This window comes from Montipora foliosa, chromosome 8 (genome assembly GCF_036669935.1).
Source record: "Montipora foliosa isolate CH-2021 chromosome 8, ASM3666993v2, whole genome shotgun sequence".
Lineage (NCBI taxonomy): Eukaryota > Metazoa > Cnidaria > Anthozoa > Scleractinia > Acroporidae > Montipora > Montipora foliosa.
The window spans coordinates 47,864,396-47,878,147 of NC_090876.1; the positions used below are offsets into that span (position 1 = coordinate 47,864,396).

Sequence of the window (13,752 nt, forward strand, 5' to 3'; positions counted from 1 at the left end):
CCAATCTCAGTTTTATTCTGCAACACAAACACAAAGGAGGATATGTACAACAAAGATATCCCTAAATAGCAAGGAATGAGCTAAGTTTGCCATTAGAGACGATAACAACTTGCCTCGGCTGCGGAAGCCCGCATCCACAGACGAGGCAAGTTGTCCTCGACGACTATTTCCAGTCTACAACTTAAGGCAAGACAACATCCTTTGTTTAACCCTTTCACCGCCATAAATGCCATTGACACTTATAGATCTTACTCTGTCTAACGCCAGACGATTTTACTCGTCAATGGCGAAGCCCTCGGGAGTGAAAGTGTCAACAAACAACATCTAGGTTCACGGGTCATAAACAATGTCCCCATCAATAAACACGATCAATATTAAAGCAACTACATACGTGCGGGGTCGTGTGCTAACTACAACAAAGATACAGTACAGGAAATAAAACCTTAAATGAAAACTTAAAACTAACTTTGTTGGAGATACATGGATAGAAATAAAATTCATGCCGATTTCAAATTTAGAATCTGTCTATTTTAGATACTGAATGAACTGATAAAATAAGAAAGTTAAGCTCCCTGTTTATAGGGTCTGATCTCACTTTTCCATGCATATAGAATAGCTTAAAATTACTAGAATCGTTGCAATAATCCGAAACAAAATTCAACAACACAGCACCTCTATACCGAACTGAATTCTTCATAATGTGGAAAACCAGCGGTAGACGACCTCGTTATAATTTTGTTTTCTACAATTGTCTGCACTATCTCGCCTTACAACTAAATCTGACACCACATGAGCGAGGGCGTATCATGTTATCGATGATTACGTTGAGTCGACAACTGATAGTGTTAACAAATGCGTTTGCGTCGAATAGGCCATTTGCGAGTTCATGTCTGCCTCCTCTTCAAAGCGAGTCTAAGTGCGAAGTTTTTGTGATGGTAATTAGTTTTCATTCAGATGTAAAGTAGAACTAATTACCATCACAAAACTTTGCACTTAGACTCGCTTTCAAGAGAAGGCAGACATGAACTCGGAAATGGCCTATTGTTGATAACCAGCACGTTTTAGGGAGACGGGGAAAAAAGCAACAAAGAACCGTTTGCGTCGCTGCGATATAGACTTCAATTTAGTTCTCGAGAACTTGCACACTAAAAGGAGAAGGGGACCTTTCGCTAACAAAACGGCCGTGAGTTGTGATCATAGGAGGCAGTGTGGCCCAGTGGTTAGGGCGCTTGCCTTGAGATCCGGAGATCCCGGGTTCAAGACCCGCTCTGACCCCTCGTTGAATTTGTTCCTTGGTAGTCCCTGGTTCAACTTCCCAGCGACACTTGTAAATAGCCAACTGGTTTGCCTCCGGCCAGTTGGGATTCTTAAAAGATGTTGTTCTTTTCCGTCGTTTCGTTGTGTTTCATTGGCCCTGAAAAGCCCTTATGGGGAGCGGCCTTATGGGGATTGTATTGTATTGGCAAGGGAAGATTACTTTGTTGTCAACGGCTTGATTTTTCGCTATTTGTAGTCGATAAATAGATTCACACACGCTATGTTTTGTCAATGATAACTTAATATCGACAACAAAAACGGTGTCGAAAACAACTTGCCTCGTCTGTGGAGGCCCCAAGTCAGGTTCTACCTTACCCTTATATACACTGTTTTCTGCGCTACTGAGTACTCTATCTTCGGCGACGTCAGTGTGAAGTTTTTGTCCAAGAGGAAGAATCTCTTCTGTGCAACATTGTCCCAAAAGAACATTCGGCGCAACTTAAAGTCTTTGTCCTTTTCCAACTCAAGCGTGTACGAAATATTCAGATCTTCAAAGAAAAGAAAAGATCTCTTGCAACTTAGGGCGCAAAACGGCAAAACAATGTCAACAAAGTAAGGCATACAAAAATTAGACCCTAGCCGCAAAAACACTTATCCAATACCGATCGTATGTCAGGGGCCGTTTACGCGCCCCGAAGCGAGTTCAATAGGCCAGTTTCGTATTCCAACGGTTGGACTGGATCTAGCATGAAATGGAGGCTAATGCGGGCAAATTAATTTGCATTTGAAAAGATTTGCCCGCATTAGCCTTCATTCCATGCTAGATCCAGTCCAGCTGTGAGAATTCGAAAATGGTCTATTCTGAGATAACCACTTGATTTCGTATCGTGTTTACATGAAGGCACACTCAACGTTGATTACGTTACCAGTTCCAGTCCACCGAGAAGAAGTTCATACCGAAACGAGGGGTTGTTCTTCGTTTACTTGACACTGTTGCGCGATTTCGTAGCGGCCTGAAATTCTCGCTCGGGTTCAAGAACCGGGGAGAACTTGCGCCGGTAGGTCATTTTCAGGTGTTATCATGTAAACGAATACAGAGCCACGACAGGAAACCGGGGTGAACCCGCGCCGGTAAGGTGGCTTCCTACAGTTATCCGAAGAAAAAATACCAAAATTTTGAAATCTGTGAAATTAAAGCAAAATGATGTCTCTTGTGAAGTGTTGGTCACTGCAATTGATGTAAAATGCAATTTTACCTAACAAATAAATACAAATCAGGGGAAAACGCTTAATATGGTGACGGACTTCCTGGAGGGGGGACTGGAAGCTAGACATTTCAAAGGACTTTTTCTCAAAACCTAGCCGTACAACCAGGGTTAAAATCTTGCGAATAAGTAAACAACATGTAGACAAAACCGTCAACATATTTTCAAAAAGTTCTATCAGACAGTTTTTCAGTTATTATTAAAATAGACGAAAATCGACGCTTTTGTCATTTGTGAAAAACCTGTCAGGCAGATTTAACTATTTATTTCTCTACATAATTATTTTTTCTCGCTTTCGGAAATCCTGAAATTTTGAGGTGGGGTTGAACGGCTGGTTTTCGAGAAAAAAGCCTTTGAAGTGTCTAGTTTCCAGTTCCCCCTCCAGGAGCTCGGTCACTATGTTTAGCATTTTCCCCTGATTTGCATTGACTAACACTTCAGAGTAGACTTCCTGTTGCTTTAATTTCACATATTCCAAAACCTTGATCTTTTTCTTCGGAAAACTGTAGTAAGCCACCTTAAATGGACCCTGCACTATAACAAGAAAATAACTTTAAACCACAGAACATAATGTTTACAATCAAAAATTTTCGAACTTTTTTCACTGGAAGCGTTCGTATCTAAAATAAATGAATTTCATAAACACTTGTTTACGTTTCAAATTTCCCGGGCGCCGTCATCTTGAAAAATCGTGACGTGTCGTGGTTGCCCCACTGTTTCAAAACAAAAGCTCTTTGTGTTTCCCCGGATCTCCATCCTCTTTCTTGCCGCTTTTGATCCGAGTCCCTTGACTGAACTAACCTTCATTGCCCCTTGCTTCTCTACTTTGAGGATTCCTAAACTTCGAGCCAGGATTCGAGCTAGGATCCGAGCCAGGATTCCAGCCAGGAATCGAGCTAAGATGAGCTTTCTCCGCTATTTATTCTCGAATTTCTCGGTTAGGTTAGGTCTATTTAGGTTGGTTCTAGTCTAGTTAGGTCTGGTTAGGGTTAAGGCAGGTCTCGGTTAGGTTAAGTTAGGTCTCGAATCCTGGCTCGGATCCTAGCTCAGATCCTAGCTCGGATCCTGGCTCGGATCCTGGCTCGAATCCTGGCTCGGATCCTGGCTTTATTCTTAGTTTACCTCCTCTACTTTTACTGCTCAATAATGTAAGCACGTAGGTATGTACGTGTGTATGGGTGTCTGTAGATGTGTGCTTGCGTGTAGGTATGGAAGGATGCATTGTAGGAATGTCTTTCAGTAACCCTAGGTGCAGCTCTACACTGTCAATATGTGCAAAAATAAGCCTCGCACCTGAATGTATGGAACAAGGCGCAATATAGTTTGTGTTTAATTAAATAAAATTAAAAAAACAAAACAAAAAACAAAAACAAGCCCTTTGAGTGAAAACAATAAGGGCAACCACAACAAGTCACAATTATTAAAAAAAAAAAACGGCGCCGGGAAATTTGAAAGTGAAAATAAGCGATTCGAAAATTCTTTCTTTTGGAGAAAATTGTCGAGCTAATAAACATGATTTTGTTCGGTTTAAAATTCGTCAATAGTCGGAGTGGAGGTTCCCTTTAAAATATGGAAGCAAAATTCCAGAAAATTCATCTGAACGTTGGCTATAGTCTTTGAGAAACCCACGATTCTCAACCTTGTTCAAAGAATTCCTCTTTTCCAGTACGTGGCCATTTACATGTCTACGGATAACACTCTGAAGATGGATTTTCTGGAAATTACAGAGCTACAATTTCTTTTTGATAGTTAATTTTGCAAAGTGAATTCTGCAGTTATCTAGTGGAAATCTTCCCTTGACGGTTCCCTTGAAATTCAATGTGCACCTTCCCGCAAAACATTTTTGCTGGTGTCAAGGGCAATTTTCTCACCCACCTAAAACATATTTTACCAGTTTCCTGTCAAATGTCGCTTTCGGGGGCTCGTGAAGACGGCTGCTTAAATTTTTGCTTAAAGCATTTTAGAGTACTACAATTGATCCTTTTGTTCAAGTGACGAAACAAAGTTAAACATACCTGAACTTCTCGTAGCTTGAATCACATCTTCATACTTTAACTTGACGATTACATTCAAGCTGTTAAGAAAAAGCCATATGCTGAAGGCAAATTAAAGCTGAAGCGTAAGTGACAAATAAACATTGCCACATGCGAAACTTTGTTCGTGCTCCCCAAATCACGACCAAGGCGACAGTTTCCGTGCGTGTCGTCACTGTGCAAAGTCGCATCTATGATTTTTTTGGCAAATATTTGCTAGCTATCCACAAAGGCAACACACTTCTTTCACAAACATTGCTTGTGTGGACGAGGCTCAAGTGTTTCAATTAATAGTGGCACGAGGGAATGCTTAATTTGGCACGTGCATTTTTTTAATTTGGAACGCGCATTCCGTGCATCGACATGAATAATTCACATCAACTTATCTGAGCACAACCCCTGGCCCGGCCCATGTACTCCTCATTTCGCAAACAAAACAACTTTATTTGAATACACGGAATTTTTCTGTTACGTGAAGATGACTAGTTTTTCCTTTACAACGCTCCACAAGGTTTTCGTTCGGGTACGCCCGTTTCAACAGGTGATATATTTTTTTCTGCTTCAATTTGATCTCACTTGATTAACAGTCTCTCCAGACAGTACATTACTAGAACATTCATGCTTGGCATTGTACACTTTAGTGATGGTGGTTGTAGTTAGTAGAGTGAGTTTCGATCGAGCGTCGTAAAAGCAAAACCAAAGTAGTTACTTTGGTAAATCAAAAAGGAAGGAGACAATCCAGTAGCCGACACAAAGAGCGGCAAAGTGACAGTGCACGCGCAAGCCACGATTGGTTTTGGTTTCACTCCTGATTGGTTGACAAAATGGCGCGAAAACTTTGAACCAATCACCGTGTGAAGTAATGCAAAACCAATGCAATTCACTAATGACTTTCGACGCTCCATTGAAAACCGCTCTATACTAGAGCGAGATATCACACAGACAAACTACGATCAGTGGAGGGGTTTTTAAGCCCAAAAGTGGCGCCCAGCGTCAAGTTACCGCCGAGAAAGTCAATGTCATGCATATTATCATTTCTTTTAATTATACTCATTCATGACAGTAATGTAGCAGCTCTCATTACTGTTTGGTATTGTAAGCAGCTTCAATTATTTTTTAAATCATTGTTTTAATTATTTAGTCTTTTGTTTTTGGTTGGGGTGGCGAGCCAATTACAATATACGTTACGAGAGCTGTGACACTACCGACCCATTCATGACTGTGCTATCGAGCCCAACGAGAGCAGGTCATTTATGTAGAGTCACACACACGAAGATAAGCATATTTTGGTTTGGTGCATGCGGAACGCATACCATTTAAAGTACAGCCCTTCCAAGAGACAACGGCCGTCGTTGCCTTCCACGGTGATCTGTTCCTCACTCAATCTAACCTTGGGTACCACATTCACGACACTCCTTGACCTGAGCGAAAAATAACAACCAGTTGTTAAAAGGGGACTTCTACAAGGTTAACCTACCAGTAAATAGACCATTTTACAGTTGTAGCTAAGTAACCTGGCCTAAGAATGGAAGCGAGGGTGCCGGTGACCCTGCTTTGATACAAACCTTTGTGATTTTCGAATGTGAATGTAGACTAATTAGAATTACAACAACACAATTTACATGATAAAATCACTGAGGTCTGTATCAATACCAGGTCACCGGCAGCCTCGCAGCCATTCATAGGCAAGATCACTGGGCAAACAACTGTAAAATGGCCTATTGCCGGTTTTCACTGTCACACCATCATCAAAACCATTAAGCAAATTAAGTCAAGAATCAAAGAGATAAAAAAAGATGAATATTCAAACAGTCTCACAAAGGTTCAAGTCTGTGCGATGTTTCGTGCGGGCGATATTCGAAGAAATGTTTTACTCAAATTTATAAGGCTTTGTATGGAGACGCCATGTTTGTGTCCCTCTCTGGGGCACAAATATGGCGGCCGGAAGCTGACAAAAACATATCACAAGATGATAAACCCCACCAAACTGAAAATTTGTGAAAAGACAAGTATTCAGCTGTTCTAATAACTAACTAAACTAAAATCTGAAAAGGATTGATAATTCCTTATTTTTAAGTTTTGATGACGTCACATGAAAACCAAGAATTGACGCATCAACTCCCGATATTATTAGGGTGTGTTACGAAAGGACCAGATATGTCCAGTATGCATGAAGACTTCAATAAGGGTCACTAACGACCCGTTTGAACGGTTTCAACATTTGCTTCAACAAGCATTCAACACTTCGTTGAACCAAATGTTCGGTGAATTTTAACAGGTAGTCCAACATTGTTGAAAGCGTAAAAACTGTTCTAAGCTTATAGAAAGCGTGTTGAATCAAGTTTAAATCGGTTTAAACTTACATCCAACATCGATTCAACTTTTCCTTTGTTCTGGAAAATGTTGAATGGTGCTGTAGCCGTTTGAACACTCTGTACGCATGCTCACATCAGGCCACAAAAGTCAATATGGCGTAGTTTATCTGGACGAGAGAGTCTGGTTTCTAGTTCTTCGTTCCTCGCAATCAAATAGACCATATTCGTATTCTCGGTATTGGACTGGAACTAGCTTGCAATGGAGGCTAATGCGGGGGAATCTTTTCATATGCAAATACTTTCTAATATATTCCCCCGCATTAGCCTCCATTGCAAGCTAGTTCCAGTCCAATACCGAGAATACGAATATGGTCTATTTGGCGAAAGTGTTGGTTTTTTTGTTAGCGCAATGTTGGAAGCGTTTGAACGGCATAACTGCGTTTTTGCGTCCAACCATAAAACTTTCTATACTTTTTATTCATTTTCCTCTGATTACATCTAGTTTACCTTATAATTACAGCTTTTTCCGATGCATAGGCCCCGACAACAATATCTAGTAATGATCAAAGAAGGAAAAAAACGTAAGGGAAAAATCACTCAGTTTTTTTGTCTTCATTGCAAGGACAGTTGCATGTTTACCTGGATATCCGTTTTCATCAACGTCAACACCTCCAGCAATAGAAATTCCAAACATCTTGAGGCCAGACTGGAAACCCGATCCTTTGATTTTCTGAAAAAAGCAAAGGGAACAATATGTCTTCCCTGCGAGTAGTTGGTTTTTCCTACGCTCCCCGAGAAAGAAACCACTGCGAGCAACCGTTAGTTTCTTTGAGTGGCCGCCGTCCGGCGCCAAGGACGAATAAATTATATTTGAACCAGTAAAACGAGTTAGTAAACTTGTTTTGGCGCTTGCGCGTGCGTTCAGCTACGTATCTGCTGCGTTTGGGCGAGCCTGCTTTGTAGCGATTTCCCGCGAAATAAGACGAAGTGACGAAGTGATGTTAAATACATCACGTGGGGTGTGACGTACTTCGCACATGCTCGATGGAAAATCACACGGTTGCTCGCAGTGGCTTCTCTCTCGGGAAGCGTAGCAGAAACCAACTGATCGCAGGGTACTATATGTCGGTCCATTGGAAACACATGGTCGGTGAACCTACTAAGGAGTTTAAACACGAAGACGCACCATAAAAGACTTTGTGGTTTAGGCACATGGAAATAACTGATTTATCAATCAACCGTGGAAGCAACCGAGAGATCTGTGATAATTTGTTCAAAGAAAAAGCCCCTTATGGCAATGTGTCCGTAATATGTCATAATATGTTATCTGTCGTTCTTTTTTTTTTAATCCCCAGTCTCTTTTTTTTCCGAACTAGATATATCTTTTCGGGCTTCCGTCTGTGTTGATGTTCGATGCTCGGCATCTTGGATAATTAATCAGTCGTGCTTGCAGTGCGTGATGCGCCCTCTTTTATAGTGCGTCTTCGTGTTTAAAGGGGCTAGGCCACGCAAGTTTAGGCAATTTCAGCACTGATCGAATGGTCATAGAATTAACTAAAATATCAAAATAACTGTTCAAAACTATAGAAGAACTCTAACAAAACACAGGGAAGCCAAGAAGGGACATGAATGGACAAAACTGGAGAAGATTGAAGTGGATTAAATTTGGGTAAATTTGTAAAACGTCGGCCCACCTTTTTTCAAAATTTATATCAATCTATATCAAAATGTCATTTACAAAGCTGGAAAATCATTCTCAGATGTTATGTGGCCGTGATTTTGCAAATGAAAGACTTTTGCTCTGCCAATTTGACGTTTAGAGCTCATAATTAACAAAATGAAACAAAATTACCTAAAATAGCGTGACCTAGCCCCTTCAAGCAAGGACAATGGCAACGTCAGGGCAAACGTTACTCCAAATTATAACTTAGAGCTATGGCAAGTACTTCGCGAGCATTTCATCTTGTTCACCTTGTACAATACGCCACAGTAACGGGCGAACTATTCTGTGGGTGGATCGGTACGAAAGCTTTTAAATAAAGATGGAAAATGTTGTATCACGTTGTCGTCAAAAACTAATTACAATTTTGTGATTTCATGTTGATGTTTTGTGGGGCACGGCGAAGAATGCACTGAAATGCGTGGCGTACGATTATTTTTTTCTTTTTCAACCGATAACATTATTTCTTTGTGGCGTCATCGTTGCCGTAGCCGTCGTCGTTGCTTCAACTCCCTACTTTCGCCAATCACAACGCAAAGAAAGTACTTGCAACAAGCGAAAAGCGCGGGAAAACGAGTAAGGGCTTGGCGCTAGCCTTTAATTGGATGAAATACGTGTACGTCACGTGGTGTCATATTTTTTATCTGATAGCCACGCGTAGTAATCACCTGTGAATAAGGCAGCTCAATTCCTTTGCTGCTCCCATGGTAGATGTACACTGCACCGCTTCCGTCTTCGCCTTCCATCGGAGCCCCAATGGCTACGTCTGTATATGAATAATAACGACACTTTCTAAGCCCAAGATCATAATGCCAGCGGTCGTCTTGAAAACAGGACAAGAAGGATGGTCCGGAAAATCTAAAATTCTTTATGGCTGTAAAACGTGTCCCTGACCTAATAACGAACAACGCTCCTTCGTTTCCCGCAAATAAACTAGGAGCTGCTTTATGCTTTTGTAACGGTCTGACGTGATTAGCCACCGTCTTAAATAAATGATGGTTCGTGGCAAATAGTGAAATAAACTGCTAACAAACCTTGGAATCCATCAGCATTCAGATCTCCCACCGACGTGATAGCCTGACCAAAACGAGAATTGTATTTTTTGTCGCCCTCGAGTACAGTGTCCAACAAATCGAGTACACCCTACACAAAACAGCAAACAAAATTGATCAAATGAAAATGTTTAGACAGCTTTTAATTGGCCGGAAGAATATCAAAACAAGAGAAAAAAGCAGTTGAACAGATTGCCGCAGCAGACAAGAAGTGTACACGGAAATTCAGCTGGAGCTGTTGGGAACGATGTTTCAATTTGACAGAACGCAAATTTTCGGGCGAATGCCGATGAAGCTCGCCCACGGCTGTATAAGAGGTACAGTATAATACGTGGTGATAAGTTCAAACATATGGAAAGTACTGTCACAGTTAAAAAGTGCAAGCGAAAACCTCTACAACAGTTTGAAAACGTACAAAAAGAATATTTTAAGGATTACGACGATGAAGTTTTCACACATTGCAGGGAATGACAGTAGGGGAAAAAATACATTCCTCTCAAGCAAATCAACTAATCTTGGGGTGTCAATACTTTAAAATACGATCCTGAAACTCGGCGTGAAAGAAAATACAAAGAAAAAACATCTTTCGGAATCCCAACTAGCGGGAATCAAAAGGTATTTACCGAAAAGGAATAGCCTATGGTTTTGCGGTGCACTCTAAGCAGAGATCTATGGAATAAATATCTAACAGCTGAGTCAAGCCGCTCCCTTTTGGAGAAAACTATCCACGAAGAGCATTTTAACTAACCTGTCCATTATTCAAATAGATGTAAACACGTCCTTCATCCTTTACATTAGTGTAGTACGGGGCCCCAACAAGCACATCTGCATACCTGCCCAGGCAATAATTAAATGATGTCCTTTAACACTAATTAAAAGAGCACAAATAATCGTGCACGTGCTGCACGGATTTTAGCACACATTTGTGCGGATCTCTGCATGACGACGACTTGAAATCACCAAATTTGAGGTTATGATGACAACGTAACCACGCAACAGAGAATCTTTCATTCCCTATTTTCATTCTGAAACCGCTAGTACCAATTTATTTTTAGGATACTTCGCCCACATTGTGCGACGTGAACGAGATGGGATAATCGCGAGAGACTTATACTGGAACAAAATTCTATTTTGAGGTGACGTTTTCGTCGACGTCGCCGTGGTAGATCTTAAGGTCCCTGTGAAGATGATTTGGCGTTGAAATGTTTTTTTTTTCCTCTTTTCTGAAATAATCACCTGTGTATTTATACTAAAACAATTATTCGCCTCAGGCTCAGTGATATTCACCGATAATCACTTCGCCTTCGGCGAATAATTGTTAAATAATTAGGACTTGTACTGAAAGAGATGTCCGATGGTAACCCTGGTGAATGAAATAGCTTATTACAGTTGAGCCCACGTCTAAGCAGTGCTAGGTTCAGGAGGAACGAAAACGAGGCTTTCGGGTCGAAAAAAGAATTTTTTTAATCGAAAAACTGTGTGATTTCTTTATTCTTGACTGTTTCCTTCGCATTTTTTTCGAGTAATGTTAGGTTTGTCTGGCCAGAGTTAACTCTGGTCTGGCCTAACTTTATCGTGGAAAATATGGCAAGGCACTGTATAGCATATGGGTGTGTTAACCGAAATAACAACCCCAACTGTGCGAATCTATCGAGGGCAGCTTCTATTCAACAACTGTAGTTTCTCTTCTGAGAAAAACGCAAATTCTGGATAGGAACTCACTATTTCTTTCGCATTTCGCACGCTAAATCTCTTACTCTTCTACATATCTGATCAATGTTGACCCCGAGAAGCTTCGCCTCTGCGCACTCTGAGACGAACACCGCTGAAACGTGGGCCAACTGTAACAACAGCCATGAAGAGATTTATTTATCGATTGTGGCTCGGGAATACTCGGAACAATCCGAGAGCTTCTATGCAGGAATCGAACCTACGACCTTCCGACTACCAGGCGAGATGCCGTACAAATGAGCTATCGGAAACTCACTGAATAGGATCAAGTGAAGCTATGAACCTTGCAGTTATGAACGCAATGTTAGCAATTGCGTAGAGAAGCCTGAAAATTCAGGACTTCAACGGGGTTTGAACCCGTGCCCTCGCGATGCCGGTGCGACGTTCCAACCACCTAAAATAATTAAATAGGATCAAGGAAGTCCGAATCAGTTTGCAATTGTTTCCATATCTTTGTTCCTCGCTTTTTCGTTGCTACCCGTCGCAAACAAGAATTTGCGATCATTGGCGATCGGTCGGGGATGAAAGTAGAACGTGTTTCCATTTACGCAAACTGTTTGCGATTAAGCTATCGAAAGATGTTTAGGATTGTTTTCGACGGAGTTACGTGCAGATAGAAACTAGCTTTAAACTCCCTAACGGCGACTATAACGCGAACGTCACCACAACAACGAGATTTTCTACGACTAGGATTGTTTCCCGACTTGCTCATGAAGAGTATTGACGTATTTTTTGTTGTTGTTGTTGCTTAAATATTGGTGATCTGTTAAAAAAAAAAAAGACTGATCTTAACGATGAATGGTGCATTTCGATCCAAAAGTAATCTTGTTTATTGTCAGAGTCGTTTAGCGAACGTTTTTTTATAAGCCGTTTTTCTACTTATAATTTTTTACTTAGTTTTTCTGTCATGGTCTAAACACATTCCTTCAACTTACTGATTGTTATCCAGGTCCACAGCACAGACAACACTGCCAAAATAGCTTCCAATCTGAAAGCACCACATAAATTAATTAAAACAAAGCTACAATAAGTCTTTCACTTGGTATACCAACCAAGCGGTTGCAACGGAATTAGTTTTCGAAGGAATGCTTAACAAGGTTAAAAAGATCATTTTGGGGGTGCAGGGATGGCGCAGTGGTGAGAGGGAGCAGTCGCCTCCCACCAATGTGGCCCGGGTTCGATTCCCAGACTCGGTGTCATAAGTGGGTTGAGTTTGTTGGTTCTCTACTCTGCACCGCGAGGTTTTTCTCCGGGTACTCCGGTTTTCCCCTCTCCTCAAAAACCAAAATTTGAAGTGATTTGTGTTAATTGTTTATTTCAGTTTATAACCTCGTTTCCAGGGTCTCATCATCTACACGAGACCCTGGAAACGAGGTTGTTCAGTTTACAGTGTCCTGAATTAAAGCTCCCGCGCTAGAACGGCTAGACACTTCAATTAAGTTCCTTTCTTTTTTCACCCCCACAATTTGGATGACCAATGATGACAAAGGAAAGGAAAGGAACTTTATTTAAGTGTCTAGTCGTTCTAGCGCTGGAGCGCTAATTGGGGACACTGTAAACTGAAATGAACAATGAAAGTAAATCAAGTCAAATGTTGGTTTTTGAGGAGAGGGGAAACCGGAGTACCCAGAGAAAACCTCTCGGTGCAGAGTAGAGAACCAACAAACTCAACCCACATATGACGCCGAGTCCGGGAATCGAACGATGACGAAGGAATCGAAGGATGACGAAGGAATCGAAGGATGACGACGAGGAAAAGGACCATGAAAATCACGATGATGCCGCTGATTCTTGTTGTCATCACTAAGCTCCTTGCCAACATCGTTGGTTCTGAAGATGTTGGACGGTGTTGACAGGCAGCTGTGTTCAAACGGCTGCATCAACTCCCAACAATGTAAACACGTGCAGTGCTTGCGGAAGGATACGACTCACGAGAATTTGTAAACACTTCGGCTGCCATCTAGTTTTCAACGTGTCAATGCATGGCTATCTCCATGGAAACCATTTGCAATGCACTTGCGTGGCCCCAACAATGTTGGAAGAGCTGTGCAAACCGATGCAACCTTGTTGCGCTACGCTTCGGCGGTCATGGAACAAAACAAATGTTGGGACTAGATGGCTGTAAAGATTGACCAGTCTCGAACGTCGAGCAACAACATGCGACAGGCAGTGCAAACGAATGCAACTTTTAAAACCCAACAATGCTGCGTCCGTTTGCACGGGGCTTTAGATATCAGGGGCTAACGAAAACTTTTCGGGCCCGAAAAACCATTTGCGAAACTGCCAACTGCTTGTTTTGGAAAGCCGAACTTTTAACATGTTTTTAAGGTAAAAAAAAAAAAAAGAAAAATGACTGTAAAGTTTGAAGACTTAAATCCT

General features: G+C 41.4%; 1 protein-coding gene across 2 annotated transcripts in view; it reads right to left on the reverse strand.

Moving 5' to 3' along the window:
* LOC138012475 (integrin alpha-8-like) overlaps nucleotides 1-13,752 on the reverse strand; it is a 50,502-nt gene that overhangs the window by 19,506 nt on the left and 17,244 nt on the right. For both annotated transcript variants that reach the window (XM_068859255.1, XM_068859254.1), the window contains exons 10-19: nucleotides 12,309-12,361; nucleotides 10,391-10,475; nucleotides 9,625-9,733; nucleotides 9,259-9,356; nucleotides 7,510-7,600; nucleotides 7,378-7,423; nucleotides 5,869-5,976; nucleotides 4,538-4,596; nucleotides 1,633-1,805; nucleotides 1-17 (exon numbers count right to left, since the gene is read on the reverse strand). The exon at nucleotides 1-17 is cut by the window's left edge and continues 112 nt beyond it. In XM_068859255.1, coding sequence (XP_068715356.1) covers nucleotides 1-17; nucleotides 1,633-1,805; nucleotides 4,538-4,596; nucleotides 5,869-5,976; nucleotides 7,378-7,423; nucleotides 7,510-7,600; nucleotides 9,259-9,356; nucleotides 9,625-9,733; nucleotides 10,391-10,475; nucleotides 12,309-12,361 — 839 coding nt within the window. The remainder of the gene's footprint in view (nucleotides 18-1,632; nucleotides 1,806-4,537; nucleotides 4,597-5,868; nucleotides 5,977-7,377; nucleotides 7,424-7,509; nucleotides 7,601-9,258; nucleotides 9,357-9,624; nucleotides 9,734-10,390; nucleotides 10,476-12,308; nucleotides 12,362-13,752) is intronic.